The 19,289-nt window shown below is 36.6% G+C and overlaps 1 protein-coding gene across 7 annotated transcripts in view; it reads left to right on the forward strand.

The window, feature by feature from the left end:
* PPP2R3A (protein phosphatase 2 regulatory subunit B''alpha) overlaps nt 1-19,289 on the forward strand; it is a 250,517-nt gene that overhangs the window by 153,849 nt on the left and 77,379 nt on the right. For all 7 annotated transcript variants that reach the window (XM_058294990.1, XM_058294994.1, XM_058294992.2 and 4 more), the window contains 3 exons: nt 5,908-6,064; nt 9,242-9,290; nt 9,756-9,845. In XM_058294990.1, coding sequence (XP_058150973.1) covers nt 5,908-6,064; nt 9,242-9,290; nt 9,756-9,845 — 296 coding nt within the window. The remainder of the gene's footprint in view (nt 1-5,907; nt 6,065-9,241; nt 9,291-9,755; nt 9,846-19,289) is intronic.

Genomic DNA, 19,289 nt, shown 5'->3' on the forward strand with positions numbered 1-19,289 from the left:
TTGAATCTTCTTTGATTTCTTTTAGCATCATTTGTAGTTTTCTGAATATAGGTCCTGTACTTCTTTGGTTAAATTGATTGCTAGGTATTTGAGTCTTTTTGTTGCTATTATAAATGGAATTTTTCTCTGATTTTATCCTCAGATTGTTCAGTACTATTATGCAGAAACATTACTGGTTTTTGCGTGTTGTTCTTGTATTGTAGCTTTGCTGAACTTGTTTATTAGTTCAAGTAATTTTATCATAGACATTTCACAATTTTCTCAATATAGGATCATGTCCTCTTTTCCTATTTGGATGTCTTTAATTTTTTTTTTTCTTGTCTAATTGCTCTAGCTCGAATCTAACACAGTATTAAATAACAGTGGTGACAGTGGGCATCCTTTTCTTGTCCCTGATCTTAGAGGGAAAGCTTTCAGCCTTTCCTAATTGAGTACGATGTTGGCTGTGGGTTTTTCATACATGCCCTTTATCATATTGAGGAATTTTCCTCCTATTTCTATCTTTTGAAGTGTTTTTATGAGAAAGGAGGCTGGATTTTGTCAAATGCCTTTTCTGTATTGATTGAAATGATCAAGTGGTTTTTATCCTTCAGTTTGTCAATGTGGTGTATTATGTTGATTGATTTTCTTATGTTGAACCAGCCTTGCATACCAGGAATAAATCCAACTTGGTCATGATGTATAAGTCTTTTGATATGCTGTTGGATTCAATTTGCAAGTATTTTGCTGAAATTTTTGCATCTGTGTTCATTAGAGAGATTTGTATGTAATTTTCTCTTCTTGTGTAGTATCTTTATCTGACTTTGATATTAGGGTGATGTTGACTTCATAAAATGTTTTGGGTAATTTTCCATCCTCTTCAATTTTTTGGAAGAGTTTAGAGAGATTGGTGTTGGGAAATGGATGTGGCCAATCAACTGGGCTCCCGTCTACCATATAGGAGGTCCAAGGATTGATGCCCAGGGCCTCCTGGTGAGGGCAAGCTGGCTCACACAGAGTGCCCGCCCACACGGGAATGCCGCCCCAAGCAGGAGGGCTGCCCTGCATGGGAATGCCACTCAGTGCGGGAAAGCTGCCCCATGCAGGAATGCTGGCCGATGCGGAGAGCTGGTGCAGCAAGGTGATGCAACAAGAGACACAGAGGAGAGAAAATAAGAAGATGTAGCAGAACAGGGAGTTGAGGTGGCGCAAGAGAGTAATCACCTCTCTCCCACTCTGGAAGGTCCCAGGGTCAGTTCCTGGAGCCACCTAAAGAGAATACAAGCAGACATTGAAGAACACAAAGCAAATGGGCACAGAGAGCAGACAATGGGGGGAGTGGGTCATAGGGGAAAGATAAATAATAAATCTTTAAAAAAAAAAAAGATTGGTGTTAATTCTCTAAATGGTTGGTAGAATTCACCTGTGAAGCCATCTCCTCCTGAAGTTTTCTTTGTTGGGAGATTTTTGATAACTAATCCAATCTCTTTAAATGTGATTGGTTTGCTTGAGTTCTTGAATTTCTTATAGAGTCAATGTAGCTTGTTTGTTCATTTTACCTAGGTTGTCTAGTTTGTGGCGCACAGTTTCTCATAATTTCCTCTTATGATTCTTTGTATTTCTGTGGGGTCAGTTGTAACTCCCCCATTTCATTTTTGATTCTTTTATTTGCATCTTCTCTCTTTTTTTCTTTGTTAATCTAGCTAAGGGTTTGTCGATTTTATTGATCTTCTCAAAGAACCAGTTTTGGTTTTGTTGATTTTCTCTAATGTTTTCTTGTTCTCAAGTTCAGTTATTTCTGCTCTAATCTTTATTAGTTCTTTCCTTCTGTCTGCTTTGGGAATGGTTTGCTGTTCTTTGCCTAATTTCTCCAGTTGTTCAATTAGATTTTTTATTTTTAGCTCTTTTTCCTTTTATAATATAGATGTTTAGAGCTATAAATTTCTCTCAACACTGCCTTCAGTGAATCCCATAAGTTTTGCTAAGCTGTGTTCCCATTGTCATTCGTCTCAATATATTTACTAATTTGACTTATAATTTCTTCTTTGACCCACTGATTGTTTAGGAGTGTGTTGTTCAGCTTCCACGTTTTTGAGAATTTTCCCTTTTCTCATCTATTACTGATTTCCAGTTTCATTCCATTATGATCTGAGAAGGTGCTTTGTATAATTTCAGTCTTATTATATTTATTGAGACCTGCCTTGTGACTTAACATATGGTCTATCCTGTAGAAAGATCCATGAGCACTTGAGAAGAATGTATAACCCACTAATTTGGAATGCTATGTTCTATATATATATAGTCTGTGAGGTCTAGCTCATTGATCATGTTGTTCAAGTTCTCTGTTTCCTTGTTCATCTCTATCTAGTTGTTCTATCTAATGATGCAAGTGGTATGTTAAAGTCTCCAGCTGTTGTTGTCAGTATGTCTATTTCTCCTTTCAGTTTTTCCAGAGTTTGCCTCATATATTTTGGGGCATCCTGATTTAGGTACAAAGATATATGTATGACTATTATTTCTCCTAGTGGAATGTCCCTTTTATTAATATATAATGGTCTTCTGTATCTCTTATAACTTTTTTGCATTTAAAGACTGTTTTGACCAATATAAATATAGTTACTCCTGCTCTTTTTTGGTTGCTATTTGCATGGAGTATCTTTTTTCCAAATTTTCAGTTTCAGCCAGTTTATATCCCTAGCTCTCAGGTGAGTTTCTTGTAGGCAGCATATGGATGACTCATGGGTTTTTAAAAATCCATTCTGTCAGCCTATATCTTTTGATTGGGGAGTTTAATCCAGTCACATTCAATGATATTACTGTAAATGCATTATTTACTTCCACCATTTTATTCTTTGGTTTTCATATGTCATATCTTATTTTGTCTTTTTTATTCTTTTGGTTATCCTTTCTGCTAGTCTTATCTTCTATACTCTCCTCCAAGCATCTCTCTCCTATCTTTTTCTTTCAGATTTTAAGGCCTACTTTAATATTTCCTGCAAAGGTGAATTCTTTTTTATGAACTCTTAGTTTCTGTTTACTTGTGAATATTTTAAACTCACCTTCATATTTGAAGGACAATTTTGCCAGATAAAGAATTCTCGACTGGCAATTTTTCTCTTTCAATATCCTAATTATATCATACCACTGTCTCCTTACCTCCATAGTTTTTGATGAAAAGTCCACACAAAGTCTTACTGGGTGTCCCTTGTATGTGATGGTTTGCTTCTCCCTTGCTGCTCTCAGAATTTCTCTTTATTTTTGAAATTTGACATTCTAAGTAGTATGTGTCTTGGAGTAGGTCTATTCAGATTTATTCTGATCAGGGTACACTGCACTTCTTGGATATGTAAATCCATTTCTTGCACAAGAGTTGGGAAATTTTCAGCCATTATTTCCTCAAATATTCTTTCTGTCCCTTTTGCCTTCTCTTCTCCTTCTGGAACTCACATGGTATGTATGTTGTTGCAGTTTGTGTTATCATTCAACTCCACGAGACCCTCCTTAATTTTTCTATTCTTTCTCTGTTCTTCTCTTCAATGTTAGCTGTTCAGTCTTCTGTGTCACTAATTTTTTTTCTATCATTTCAGGTCGGCGGTTGTACACTTCTAATATGTTTTTTTCCTCACCTGTTGTATCTTTCATTTCTATAAGCTCTGTTATTTTTCTATTCAGGTTTTCAAAGTCTTCTTTGTGCTCCCTTGTATCTTCTTGATGTCCTTTTTATCTTTAACTATATTGTCTTTCAACTCCTTAATTTGATTTTGGAAATTTGTATGAATCTTGTTGATTAGTTGTCTCAAATCCTGTGTCTCATCTGGGGCTTTTATATATTCCATTTTCTTAGTGTAGCTTGTTATTTTTTGCTGATGTCTAGGCATCTGATTATGATGGTGAATTTACTCTGATTCTCAGCTTCTCTCTCTTTTGTTAGAATTTAGTAGCGGGAGGCTGTGAGTTAAACTGCCGTTCTTTGATTCTTGGTTCAACCTGTTCTAGGTCTTTAGCATTGTCCTTGTCAGTTGCTTGGTTCTGGGTCATGGACCCAGTAATGGGTTACAGACCCACTTCCAAGGGCCTTGAGGCAGGTAGCTTTCAGGCCAGAAAAAGGCTCTCTTTACTTATTTACTTTTAACTTCCTCACGTGCACTTCCTTGGTTCACTACCAGATGGTGCTCTTGGGCAGCCCTCTCAGTGCAAAGCCTGGTCACAGTGTGAGTACGACAGCCAGCACAACTGTGTGACGAGGATCCTGCCTGGAGGCTATTCAGAGCCTGCAATTCAAACTTTCTCAGAGGCTGTTCTCCTTCCTTTGCTAGCAGCCCTCTCCCTTTTCCCAGGTATGAAATAATTTCAGTCCTGTGTCCTCATCACCAGTCCCAGTCAGTAGGGAGGGTGATTGAGAGGGTCAGATCTCGTCAGTTCTGTGCCAGCTCCCAAGTGTGTCCCCGCCTGGCCTGGAAGTGCTCATGGGACACAGCAGACCAAATCGTTGGCCAAAAGCTGAAATCAGTCTTAGACTGCGTCCTTCTCTCTCCCATTTCCAGGGAAGGTGGATAACTGCAGCCGCTTCTATTGCCACCAGCCCGAGGCCAGAGTATTCAAAATTGTCTATTCATAGGGTAGAGGAGGGTACTGACAGCTGCATTAGCAACTTCTCCTCACAGTCTTTGCATTGAGATGCCTTCCTTTGTCCCTCTTTCTTCTGAGTGGTGTCCAGCCTTCCCCTGGTATTCTAAACTCTAGAACATTTTTTTCTAGGCCATTTCAGCCTGTCCTCTAGCTGTTTTTCTGAAAGAGAAGAGGGTCCTGTGTCTTTCTAATCTACCATCTTCCCGAAGCCCAATATATTTTCTTTTTGTTAATAGTTGGCATACCAATGCCTTTCTCCACCTTCAAAAAAAAAAGTGGTTTTATTGAGATATATTCACATCCCATACAATCCGTCCAAAGTATACAATCAGTGACTTTTAGTATAATCACAGTGTTGAGCGTTTATCACCACAAAAATTGTTAGAATAATTTCATTACTCCAAAAAGAAAAACTCCAAAATTATGAAATTCATAATTTTAAAATGAATTAATTTTTTAAACCTTTCCTTTTATATTTTATTTTATGCTTATCTCTTATGGGCAGCATATAGCTAGGTCTGTTTTGTTTGTTTGTTTGGTTTCTCAAAACTCTTTAAATAAGGAGATTTAACTTGTTCACCTTCATTGTGATTATTAATATATCTGATCTTATTTCTGCTATGTTATTTTGTTTTTTCTATTTCCTAAGGTTTCTTTTTTTTTTTTTTTTGAATCTTTCATTTCTAAAATGCTATCATTTATCTGCCTACACATATGATAATTTATAAAATTATAAAATTTTGGACTCAACAATCATTTGTTCTGGAGTTTACATGAGTCAGGGGAGACCCAGGCTTACTTCCCACTCTGGGCCCTGCAGCTTCACCCATGCCTTCTGTGCCAGGCCACACATCATCACAACTGTATACATAAATAAATATGTCTTCCCAACCTTCATGGTGAAATTGATTTCATCACAGAAGCAAACCATATATGTAGATGCCTACCCTTCATAATATACTGCTCCTGTAACTTTGAAAAGTTAAAAGCAATGTCAGTGTATGACCACGTAACTTATCTAACTGTGCCTGCGTCTGATAGGCTACAGTCTCCTGGGTGATGGTCCTTCTCTTTCCTTGTATTTATATGCTTCACAGCAGCTAACACTTCATAAAGCATACTAAAGAGCTCAGGAAATGCTAGCCAACTGAGCAGATGATTTAAGGTAGGATGAAGGATTTTCCTAGGTCTAAGAACAAGATTCTAAATTCAATTTAAAAAAGAAAAGATTTGCTAGAATCCCAAGGCTGGTTTTTCATAATTTTAAAATAAATTAATCCTTCTATTCATACATTTCAGACGCTGGCCCTTTTGGAAGAAGAAGAAGATATAAACCAAATCACAGATTATTTCTCCTATGAACATTTCTATGTTATTTATTGTAAATTCTGGGAACTAGATAGTGATCATGATCTTTACATCAGCCAGAACGATCTATCTCGATACAATGACCAGGGTGAGTGATTTTACAGATGCTAAAACTTAACTATTTTTAAAATATCAGGAGTTATAAAAATTTTCTCCGCTCATTAAGGGAAATTCCCATTTCTTAATTTCCATAAACTAATCAAGACCTTTTTATAGAGCCAAGAATTTTCAAGTGGGAATAAGCAAAGATAAATTTATTTTTTTATTTCAAAGTCTAGTGTAAGAGAAGGGATATGGAATTAAATAAAGAATTAGTCTTAGTTTGATAAGTGGCAAATCTTTATGCTGTTGTGTGTTTTCTGATGATGACGTGAATAAGATCCACACCTGTGCAACATTTATTTGAGAAAGAATTTATATGTACCTTTAGAAACATCTCCATTTATTAGTATTTCTATAAAAATCTAAGGATGAAAATCATGTTTCTAACCTGCCAAGTTTTTTTCTCAGGGAGTCATAAAAATCTTTCCATTTGGAATTTAGTCCCAGAAAATTTTTTTCTCTGCAGATGAATTTTACATGCTTTCTTTTGTCAGACATTTAACAATTCATGTCCCAAGATACTACCCTTTTTGCTTCATTTTTGCCAGTAGTAAACTTAGAATCTCTTGTCTTATGACTTAATATTCTTAAGTACAAAGTACATTGATTCATTCTTCTGTCATAAGAGTGTCCCTCTTCTATCCTTTGTCTTCTGAGGCATGGTTGATTTTTTTTAAAATCAGCCTTTATTTAGCCTTTTAGAAGTAGAAGAGTACAGATCTTAAATAAATGCATTGAATTTTTCTTCTTTTATATGGTCTGTCTTTGCCTAATGGTAAGCATTTTAAGAAAAGGCTCATTGTATATGATGCAAAATTTCATAATGCTTTGCATATTTAAGAAACAGAGTCTACCTCAAATTCTTAGGTGCCAGGCAGTCATCCATGGGAAATTACTCATATGTACGTATTTGATAGCTAGGCATGGTAGCCTGTTACCTCCCTTCCCCAAGTAGTCATAACAACCATCTCACAGAATGGCATAACTATGGAGATATTCATAGGGCTGTCAGATCAGCTTTATTAGTATGCACCTGCCCATTACTAAGCTACAGATCATCTGCATAACGTGAACTAGCCCTGGAGAACACGCATGACTCTCTGGGCTCTAAAGCTCCCTCTGTGGCTAACATTGTTTCATAACCATATTTCTTAAGTCCCAAAACATTGTATATACTCACATTGCAACTTATTGTATGCATGTTAATGGGATGAAGTTGTCCAGAAAAGCAAGCATCTAGGCCTGCCTGCATAATGAACAGGCCACTGACACGCTTGTATGTAATTACCCACCCACCAACCCATCCTTAATTTACAGGACAAGATCTTCTGTTTCAAGAGGCTTAATTTTTTTATGAGTTAAGATAACTTTAGCTTTGGAATTAAATATCTTTGCATTTCCTATACAGCCTTCTTATACCTAGTACAAATTATTAAACTCATAAACCAATGCACAACAAAATATTAAGGGTCCTTATATAAGCTTTGTTATGTGTCCAGATGTGGTTCTACTGACATACATATTCCTAATTTTCTTCAGCTAAACTAATTTACCTTTATGTTTAAGGTAAGCATAAACCTTTATGTTGGTTTATGTTGACTATTCCTAACTCTGCAGATGCTGACAGCTGTCTCCAATGACCTTATACCGATCCTGATATTTTGGTGTGTGTGCCATTGCCTGGGGCACTTGTTAAAAGTACAGGCCTTGCTGTCAACCCATTCCCAGGTCTGAGATTCCCAGGAATCTCTTTTTCTTCTTTTTAAAATTTAAACCAGTGTCTTAAAGTTATTCTGAACCCACAATGAGGTACGCTGATATTGATTTTCTAGGATCTGTCACTAGTCTTTTTCATTTAAAAGCAACATCTTATCTTATAATACTGAACCCCATGGTGAATAATGGAATGTGGTTAACAGTACAGATATGGCATCATTCTCTCATGAACTATAACAAATATACAGTACTAAAATGTGTTAATAATAGGGTCATTTGTGGGGAAAATATACCAAATATAGGCTATGGACTATAGATACCAGTAATATGATGATGATGTTCTTTCATCATTTGTTACAAATGTGTCACAACAATGTAAGGTGGTGGTGGTGAGGTAATATATGGGAAACCTGAACAGTATGCATGATTGTTTTATAAACTCACAACTTCTCAAATAAAAAAAAAAATGCCTTTATTAATAAAAGGTTTACAGAACTCATATCCAACATAAAAAAGAAAGCAACAATATTATCTTACTTTATAATTGTCGGGAGTGGGTGTAGCTTAGTAGTTTAGTGCTGGCTTCCCATGTACAAGGTCCTGGGTTCAATCTCCAGCCCCAGTACCTCCAAAAAGAAAAAGATATAATTGTGGGGAGCAGGTGTAGCTCAGTGGTTTGAGCTTCTGCTTTTCCATGTACAAAGTCTTGGGTTCAACCCCCAGTACCTCCTGAAAAACAACAAGAACAACAAAAAAACCATAATGCTTGGGGAACTAATGTAGCTCGACAGTTGAGAGCACGCTTCCCACAAAGAAGTTCCCAGGTTCAATCGCTTTAAAAAAAAAAAAAAAAGATGTGATTATCTCTCTCTTTGAATAAAACTTACTGATGGAATTTCTAAAAATCATGTTATATCATGTCAAATCCTGGGCATTTATACAAGGAAAATAAGAAAAATATGTTAATGGTATATTTTGATTTCTTATAAAACTCTACTTGAAAGCATTATCCATTGTTTTACCCAGAGTACCTTATATTAAAAGCTGCATATACAGTTCCCCCTTGAGTTTAATACTAGGATGAAATTTGTCTTAGTTAAAGGAATATCTCTTCTTGTTCTTATTGGATACCAAGTTCAATACAAATTCCATACATTTTTCTCTTATCTGTCAGGATGTTCAGAACTAGCTTTATGCTCAACAGTACCAATATATCCTAGATGCCAGCCATATCCACTGGCCTATTCTTTTTTGCAGTTATTTTTTTAGATAAGCCACCTCAAATTCTTACTTCTAAAATATAAATTATATGTAAGTAAAAATTTATTCATATTATCCTCATGGAGAATTATGGTTTTGCTTGGAAACCACTGAAAATAAATTTGCCAAAGTTTATTGCCTTTATGGAGTATGTTTCTAACTAGCTCTGTAATTTATTTACATTTAGCTTCATCAAACAGGATTATTGAAAGGATATTCTCTGGGGCAGTAACAAGGTAAGAAGAAGCATCCCAGTTTGAAAATAGGCTTCATGTAATACTGTGATCTCATTTTAGCAAGACTCTTCATAATTCAGCAGCACTACTAGGTCAAATAATACCCTATAAAACATAATCATGGCTTAACACAGTACAGTAAGTCTTTAAAATAGGTAAAAGTTCTATATATAAACATAGGTTACAGTATTTGATCCTGGTAATTATTTGCATTCAAATTAGAAATTAGAAACCAGATTTCTTTTCTGTGTATTTGCAAATGCCTTCTGGTTTTACCTCTAGACCTTTGAGAACAAGATAGGCCATGGGAGGGTCCTTTTGTGAGGTATCCAGCATTCTCATTTTTTAAAAATACTAATTAAATTTCCAAAGAAGGATATTAGTTTATTTCTTAATCTGTCATCCCACTAAATTTATCCAAGTAATTGCTTAGCAAATTTTTTAACCAGGTATTTTTTCCCCCAGAGGAAAAACAATACAGAAAGAAGGAAGAATGAGCTATGCAGACTTTGTCTGGTTTTTGCTCTCTGAGGAAGACAAGAGGAACCCCACCAGGTATGACTTCTAAGTTTCCTTTGCCTCGATATGAAATACATGCACACAGGCTGAAAAGTTGTGATGCATACCTAGTGATGCTGACTCGACACTAGAGAAACCAGAATGAATTAGACATAATCTCTGCACTCTCAAGAGTTCTCAGTCTAGGAGAAGAGAACAGGCTCTGAATCCATGGTCACAGAATAGCAAGAGAAGTGCTCTCACTCGAAGAAACACAGGTGAAATGACATGTGAGCTGGCTCTGAAGGAGAAGTAGAAATAGTAAGTATGTTGTAGCATGTATCAGAACCTCATTCCTTTTTACACCTGAATAATATTCCCCTGTATGTCCATACCATATTTTGTTTATCCTTCCATTTTTGATGGGACACTTGGCTTGCCTCCACCTTTTGGTTGTTGTGAATTATACTGCTATGCACATCAATGTGCAAATTTCTGATCAAGTCCCTACTTCCGGTCCCTTTAGGTGTGTACCTAGAAATGGGATTGCTGGGTCTATGGTCATTTTGTACTTAACATTCTGAGCAACTGCCAAACTGTTTTCCTCAGCAGCTCTGCCATTTTACATTCCCACCAGCAATGCATGTGGGTTCCTACTTCTCTACTTCCTTGCCAATACTTGTAATTTTCAGTTCATTCAATTATTAGCTTTAGAAGCTCTCTTGTTAGTGTCTTCAAGATTTTTTATATATGGAATCATGTCATCTGCAAATAAGGGGAGTTTTATTTCTTCCTTTCCAATTTGGATGCCTTTCATTTCTTTCTGTTGCCCGATTGCTCTGGCTAGAATGTTCAATACAGTGTAGAAGAGTTGCTGTAAAAGTGGGCATCCTTGTCTTATTTGTGATCTTAGAAGGAAAGCATTTCGTCTTTCACCATTGAATATTCTGTTAGCTGTGGGTTTTTCGTAAAGCACTTTATGATGTTGAGGTAGTTTTCTATTCTTAGTTTTCTGAGAGTTTTTATCAAAAATGGGTACTGGATTTGTTAAATGACTTTTCCACATGAATGGAGATGATCATGTGAGTTTTTTCCCCCTTCATTCTGTTAATATGGTATATTATGTTAATTGATTTTCATTTGTTGAACCATCCTTGCTCCTGTGGGATAAATCCTTCTTGCACATGATTTATAATTGTTTTATTTCCCATTTGAAAATATTTTGTTCAGGATTTTTGCATCTATAGTCATAAAGGAAATAAGTCTGTAATATTCTTTTCTTATGGTATTTTATCTGGATTTGGTATTAGGGTGATGCTGGCCCCATAGAAGGGTTAGGAAGCTTCCTTTCACTTCAGTTTTTTGGAGGGGTTTGAGCAGGATTGGTTTAATTTTTGTTTGAATATTTGGTATAATATTTACCATAGAAGCCATCTGGGTATTTCTGTGTTGGGAAATTTTTTATTACTGATTCAATCTCTTTGTTATTGGTGACAAGGTCTTCTATTTCTCTTTGATTCAGTTTAGGTAACTTATATGTTGCTAGGAATTTCTCCATTTTATCTATGCTATCGTAATTTGTTGACGTGCAATTGTTAATAATATCCTCATACAATCCTTTTTATTTCTGTGAGGACAGTCATAATGCCCCCAGTTTCATTTCTCATTTTACTTATTTGCATCCCCTCTCTTTTTTTCTTTGTCAGTTTAGCTAAAGGTTTGTAAAATTTATTGATCTTTTCAAAGAACCAGCATTTGGTTTCATTGGTTCTCACTATTGTTTTTGTATTCTCTATTTTATTTATTTCTGCTCTACCCTTTGATATTCCCTTTCTTCTGCTACGTTTGGGTTTAGTTTGATCTTCTTTCCTAGTTCCTCCAGATGTGAAGGTAGGTTACAGATTTGACATTTTTCCTTTTTTTTAATGTCAGCATTTAGATCTACAGATTGCCCTCTCAGCACTGCCTCTGCTGCATCCTAAAAATTTTAGTACGTTGATTTTTCATTTTTATTCATTGCAAGGTATTTTCTAAGTCCATGAGTTTGAACTGAAAAAAATCAACATACTATATTTTCTCTGACCTCTAACTGCAATCTAGCATTTCCTTCATTTATGAATGTATGCAATAAATAAATTCAGGGAAGCGGATTTGGCCCAATGGATGGGGCATCTGCCTACCACATGGGAAATCAAACTTTCAAACCCAGGGCCACCTGACCTGTGTGATGGGCTGGCCCACGCACAGTGCTGATGCGTGCAAGGAGTTCTGTGCCATGAAGGGGTGTTCCCCACATGGGGGAGCCCCACGCGCAAGGAGTGCACCCCGTAAGGAGAGCCGCCCAGCGTGAAAGAAAGTCCAGCCTGCCCAGGAGTGGCGCTGCACACATGGAGAGCTAATGCAGCCAGATGATGCAACAAAGAGAGACACAGATTCTGGGTGCACTGACAAGAATACAAGTGGACACAGAAGAACACACAGCAAATGGACACAGAGAGCAGACAACTGGGGGGAAGGGGGGCAGGAAGGGGAGAGAAATAAATTTTTAAAAAATAAATCTTTTAGAAAAAAAAATTTTAACAACAGTAGTATTCATTTCACCTGACTGGCAAAGGAGTCTGTGGAGCAAAAAAATGTTCAGAACCCCTATAATAGAGGAACATTCTTGTGTTTGTACTATTAACCACAATCATCATTCACTACCAAAATCACTGTTTTACTTTCCCTAGATCCTTTAGCTTTCTTTCAATTGACATTAACCTCCCTAGACTACCCCATTATACTCACTATAATGTTACCATCAACTCCATCCATTTCCCCACATTAAACAATCCACTTTATTAAACATTCTTCGTACATTTATCATCAGCTCCCCCTTCCCAACCCACATTCTATTTCCTAGTAACCAGTGCTCCAGAGTTTTCTTCCATGAGTTTACTTATCATGATATTTAGTTCATGTTAGTGAGACCATATAATATTTGTCCTTTTATCTCTGGCTTATTTCACTTATCATAACTGTCCTCAAGGTTCATCTATCCCGACTTCATTTTCTTCTTACAGCTGAAAAGTATTCCATTGTATGTATATATGACATCATGTTTATCCATTCATTGATTGATGGACACTTGAGCTGTTTCCATCTTCTAACAATTGTGAATAATGCCACTATGAATATCAGTGTGCAAATGTCTTTGTCCTTGCTTTAACTTCTTCTGAATATACTCCTAGTAGCAGGTTTGTCAGGTCATATGGCAGTTCTAGATTTAGCTTCCTGAGGACTTGCCAAACTGTCTTCCACAGAGGCTGTGCCATTTTACATTCCCACCAGTAGTGAAGAAGTGTTCCTATTTCTTTGCATCCTCCTCAGCACTTGCACTTTTCTGTTTTTTAATAATGGCCATTCTGTAAAGTGTAAAATGATATCTCATTGCATTTTCCTAATAGCTAGTGATGTTGAACACTTTTCAGGTGCTTTTTAGGCTATTTGTATTTCTTCTATGGAAAAATGTCTATTCAAGTCTTTTGCCCATTTTTAAATTGGGTTGCTTGCTTTTTTGTTGTTGAGTTGTATGATCTCTTCATATAACATGGAGATCAAACATCAACAGATTTGTGGTTTCTGAAATTTTTCTCCCATTGAATAGGCTGCCTTTTCACCTTCTAAACAGTCATTTTAAGCACAGAAGTGTTTTAATTTTGAGAAGATCCGATTTATCTATTTTTTTCTTTCATTACGCCTCCTTTGTATATAAGATTTAAGAAGTCACCACCTACCAAAAGATCTTAAAGATATTTTTCTACATTTTCTTCTAGGAGTTTTATGGTTGAAGCTTTTGTAATAGGTCCTTGATCCATTCTGAGTTAATTTTTGTTTAAGATAGAACATAAGTCCTCTTTCTTTTAGCTATGGATAACCAGTTCTATCAGAACTATTTGTTGAAAAGACTCATCTGGCTCAGCTGGGTGGGTTTCATATCCTTGTTAAAAATCACTTGCTTGTAGATGCAAGAGTCTATTTCTGAATTCTCAATTCGATTTCATTGGTCAGTATGTCTATCTTTATTTGGGGTCCCTTACCCTTCCAAATAAATTTGATAATGGGCTTTTCTATTTCTGGGAAAAAAAAGCTGTTGGGGCTTTTATTGGGATTGCATTGAATCTGTAAATCAGCTTGGGTAGAATTGATATCTTAAGGATATTTAGTCTTCTAATCCATGAACTCAGAATGCTCTTCCATTTATTTTAGCTCTTCTTTTGTTTCTTTTAGCAATGTTTCATAGTTTTCTGTATACAGGTCCTTTATGTCCTCAGTTAAATTTTTTTTATTTTATTTTATTTTATTTTTATTTCTCCCCTCGTCACCCCAACCCCCCCATTGTCTGCTCTCTGTGTCCATTTGCTGTGTGTTCTTCTTTGTCCGCTTCTGTTGTTGTCAGCGGCACAGGAATCTGTGTTTCTTTTTGTTGCATCATCTTGTGTGTCAGCTCTCCATGTGTGTGGCGCCATTCCTGGGCAGGCTGAACTTCCTTTTTGTGCTGAGTGACTCTCCTTACGGGGCGCACTTCTTGCATGTGGGGCTCCCTATGCGGGGACACCCCTGCGTGGCACGGCACTCCTTGCACACATCAGCACTGCGCATGGGCCAGCTGCACATGGGTCAAGGAGGCCCGGGATTTGAACCATGGACCTCCCATGTGGTAGACGGATGCCCTATCCACTGGGCCAAGTCCACTTCCCGATTAAATTTATTCCTAAATATTTTATTCTTTTAGTTGCTATTACAAATGTAATTTTTTCTGACTTCCTCCTCAGATTCCTCATCAGTAGGGTACAGAAACGCTATCGATTTTTGTGTATTAATTATGTATCCTGTTACTCTGTTGAACTCTATTAGTTCTAATAGCTTTGTTGTGTGTCTTTTGGGATTTTTTAGGTATAGGATCATATCACCAGCAAAAAGTGAAAGTTTTACTACATTCTTTCCTGTTTGGGTGCCTTTTATTTCTTTTTCTTGCTTAATTGCTCTAGCTAGATTTTCTAATACAAATTGAATAATAGTGTGACAGTGGGCATCCTTGTCTTATTCCCAATCTTACTGGGAAAGCTTTCAGCCCTTCAAAATTGAGTACAATGCTAGCTGTGGGTTTTTCATATATACACTTTACCATATTGAGAAAGCTTCCTTCTATTACTATTTTGGAGTGTTTTTATCAAGAAAGAATGTTATATTTTGATAAATGCCTTTTCTGCGTCAATCAAGAAGATCATTGGGTTTTTCTTCAATTTATTCATGTGGTTTATTACACAAATTGCTTTTCTCATGCTGAACTACACTTGCATCCCTGGGATAATAACAACTTGATTGTGGTGTGTAATTCTCTTAATGTGTTTTTGGGTTTGGTTTGCAAGTATTTTTTTTTTTAGGATTTTTGCATCTATATTCATTAGAGAAATGTCTGTAATTTTCTTTTTTCTTAGTATCTTTTTCTGGTTTTGGTATTAGGGTGATGATGGCTTCACAATGAGTTTTCAATTTTTTGGAAAAGTTTGAGCAAGATTGGTATTAGATCATCTTTGAATGATTGGTAGAATTCCTCTGTCAAGCCACCTGGTCCTGGGCTGTTCATTTTGGGGACATTTTTGATGACTCTCAACTCTTACTTGTGATTGTTTTGTTTTGTTCTGTTTTTTTAAAGATTTATTTATTTATTTCTCTCCACCCCCTCATTGTTTGCACTTGCTTTGTCTGTTCATTTTCCTACTTTCTTTAGGAGGCACTGGGAACCAAACCCAGGACCTCTGATATGGGGGGGGAGGCACCTAATTCCTTGAGCCACCTCTGTTCCCTGCTTTGTTGTGTCTCTCATTGTGTTTTTTTTCTTATGTCCTTGTTGCATTATCATGTTGTGTCAGCTTGCCTGCCTATTGCATCAACTCACTGTATTGCTCGTCCTCTTTAGGAGGCACTGGGAACATCCACTCCCTACTTTGTTGTGTTTCTCATTATGTTTTTCTTCTTGCATCTCTCGTTGTGTCAGTTTGCCACATCTGCCCATCACACCAGCTCGCTGTCTTTTTCAGGAGGCACTGGGAACCAAACCAGGGACCTCCCATGTGATAGGCAGGAGCTCAATCACATATGCCACATCTGCTTCCCCGTGATTGTGTTTTTGAGATGTTTTATTTATTTTAGGGTCAGTGTGGGTTGTTTGTGGTTTCTGGGACTTTGTCCATTTCATCTAATTGCCCTAGTTTGTTGTCATACAGTTGTTCATAGTATCCTCTTATGATCTCTCCTATTTCTGTAGGCTTAGTGGTAATATTTCCTCTCTCATTTCTGATTTTATTTTCTTAAATCTTCTCTCTTCTTTTCTTTGTCAGTCTCACCAAAAGTTTGTCAGTTTTGTTGACCGTCTCAAAGAACCAACTTTTGGTTTTGTTAATTCTATTTTTTTTTTGTTCTCAATCTCATTTTCTTTCTTCTCTTCTCTTTATTTTTTTTTCCTTTGGCTTGGCTTGTGATTAGTTTACTGGTTTTTTTCTAGTTCTTTCAAGTGTGCAGTTAAGTCAGGTAAGTCTTGGATTTTAGCATATTCTCCTCTTCCTCCTCCTCCTCTTCTTTCTTCTTCCTCTTCCTATTCCTCTTCTTCCTTCTTTTTTGTTTAGGAGGTACCAGGGAATGAACCCAGGACCTCGTACATGGGAGGCAGGCACCAAACCACTGGGCAACGTCCACACCTTCATTCTTTTTTTTAATGTAAGCATTGATGGCTATAAGTTTTCTGCTCAGCAGCTGCCTTTGCTGTATCCTGTAAGTTTTGATGTATTAGGTTCTCAAATTTTCATTCGTCTTGAGACATTTACTAATTTCTCTTGCAATTTCTCTTTGACCCACAGATAATTGAAATCCGTGTTGTTTAATCTCCATATATTTGTGAATTTTCCCTTTTTGTGTCCATTATTGATTTCCAGCTTCATTTCATTATGATCAGAGAAAGTTCTTGGTATAATTTAAGTCTTTTTAAATTTATTGAGACCTGTCTTATGATCAAACATATGGTCTATCCTGAAGAGGGATCCATGAACACTTGAAAAGAATGTATATCCTGCTCTTTTGGGGTATAATGCTCTATAAATGTCTCTTAGGTCTAGTGCATTCATCATATTAAAGCTCTCTGTGTCCATATTTAGCCTCTGTCCAGATGTTCTATCCAATGCTGAGAGTGGTATATTGAAGTTTCCAACTATTTATTATTCTAGAGACATATATTTCACCCTTGTGTTTTGCCAATGTGTGCCTCATGTATCTTGAGGCACCCAGATTAGGTGCCTAAATATTTATTATAGTTATTTACTCTTGGTGAACTACTTCTTTTATTAATATATAATGGCCTTCATCTCTTATAACAGTTTTGCATTTAAAATTTATTTTGTCCGATATTATTTTAGTTATATATGCATGGAATATCTTTTCCCAACCTTTCACTTTCAACCTGATTGTGTCCTTACATCTAAGGTGAATTTCTTGCAGAGAGCATATAGATAGTTCATATTTTTTAATCCATTTGTCAGTCTTTGTCTTTTGATTGGGGAATTCAATCCATTAATGTTCAGTGTTACCATCAAGGCATTACTTCATCTCTTTTATCCTTTGCCTTTCCATTGTCATAGCTTACTATTCTTTGTCTTTTTACCCTTTAAGTTAGTGATAATCTTCATTTCTATACTCTTCTCCAAGTTTCTTGCCCTGGTTTATTCCTGTCAGGCTGAAGCACTCCTTTTAATGTCTCATAATTCTTGTCTTTTGGTAATATACTTTCTCAGTTTTTGTTTGTCTGAGAAGATTTTAAACTCACCCTCATTTTTTTGTTTTTTTGTTTTTTATTTTTGTCTGTATTTTTTATTTTTTCTTAGTTGTCTTATTTCACCCTCATTTTTGAAGGACATTTTTGCCATTTAACAGAATTCTTCGCTGGCAGTTTTTCCTCTTCCAGTACCTTAAATACATCATAACACTTTCCTCTCACTTTCTCTTCTGATGAGAAAGCGACACAGTCTTATTGAGGTTCCTTTGTAATGCTGTGCTTTTCTCTTGCTGCTTTCAGAATCCTCTCTTTATCTCTAGGATTTGTCATTCTGAATAGTAGGTAGCTCAGAATAGGTCTATTTGAATTTATTCTGTTTGGGGTACATTGTCTTTCTTGGACATTGTTATTTGTCTTTCATATGTGTTCAGATGCTTTTGGTCATTATTTCCTTAAATATTCTTCCTGCCCCCTTTTCCATTCTTTTCTCTTTCTGGGAAACCAAGAACACATAAGTTTGTGCATTTTGTGTTGTCATTCAGTTCCCTGAGACCTTGTTCCATTCTTTCCATTCTTTTCTCTTTCTGGTCTCCTGTCTTTTCCAGTTCAGTTTCTTGCTGCTCCAATTCACTAAATTTGTGTTCAATCAATTCAAATATGCTGCTACATGCATCTAATGTATTTTTAATCTCATGCTTTGTGTCTTTCATTCCCATAAACTCTGTTACTTTTTTTGCAGGCTTTCAATTTGTTCTTTATGCCCACCAAGTATCTTCTTAATATCCTTTATCTCTTCAGTCATATTTTCCTTCAACTCCTTGAATTGATTTAGGAGATTTGTATGATCAGTTCCAAGGGATCTGGTACCTGATACTTGAAAAAGTGTTTTTTTTTCTTCTTGCAGTTTCCCATCCTGCCAGAGATGGTGCTCTTCAGTAAATCTTTCCATGGAGGTATCTTTTTCAACCTCCACTTGCCCATGATTCTGTTCTGGCTAGAGCCAAGATTCAAAGACACTCTGCTAGCCAAACTCAATGAAGAGAGATCACTCTCAATCCTCTACCACACCCTCTCTCTTCCCAGAGAGGAATACATCTGCTTCCCTTTCTGTTGATTGCAGTGAGCCACAGGTTTTATTCAATCTGCTCTCCTTGAGGGTGGGGGATGGGTGTCATTTCTGACCAGGAGGGCTAAAAACTCATGGTTTCCATTTTGGCTTCTTCATCTCTCTATCCCTCACCCTCTTAGACAACATGCAGCATTCTCCTGGTCTGCAGATCCACAAAGCAGCTCCCTCAGACAGCTCTTTGCCCTTCCTCCATTGTTTTTGTAAGAGAGTTGAGCCCTACTTACCTACTCTGACACCATCTTCCTGCAAGCCACCCCTAAATATTTCTTTCTCATTTTTAAAGATGGTTTCACCAAATATAAAGTTCTTCGTTGGCAGTTGTTTTCTTTCAGCACTTAAATATGTCATCCTACATCCTTCTTACTGCCATGGTTTCTATGCAAAATTGGAGCTTAATCTTATACTCCTTTGTACATAATGTGTTGTTTCTCTTCTGCAGCTTTCAGGAGTCTTTTAATTCTCAGTCAGGAGTTTGAGTATAATCTGCCTGGTTTTATATCTCTTCAACTTTATTCTGTTTAGGGTTCACTGGGCTGTTTGGTTTTATATATTCATATTTTTTCAT

This window comes from Dasypus novemcinctus, chromosome 4 (genome assembly GCF_030445035.2).
Source record: "Dasypus novemcinctus isolate mDasNov1 chromosome 4, mDasNov1.1.hap2, whole genome shotgun sequence".
Classification (NCBI taxonomy): domain Eukaryota; kingdom Metazoa; phylum Chordata; class Mammalia; order Cingulata; family Dasypodidae; genus Dasypus; species Dasypus novemcinctus.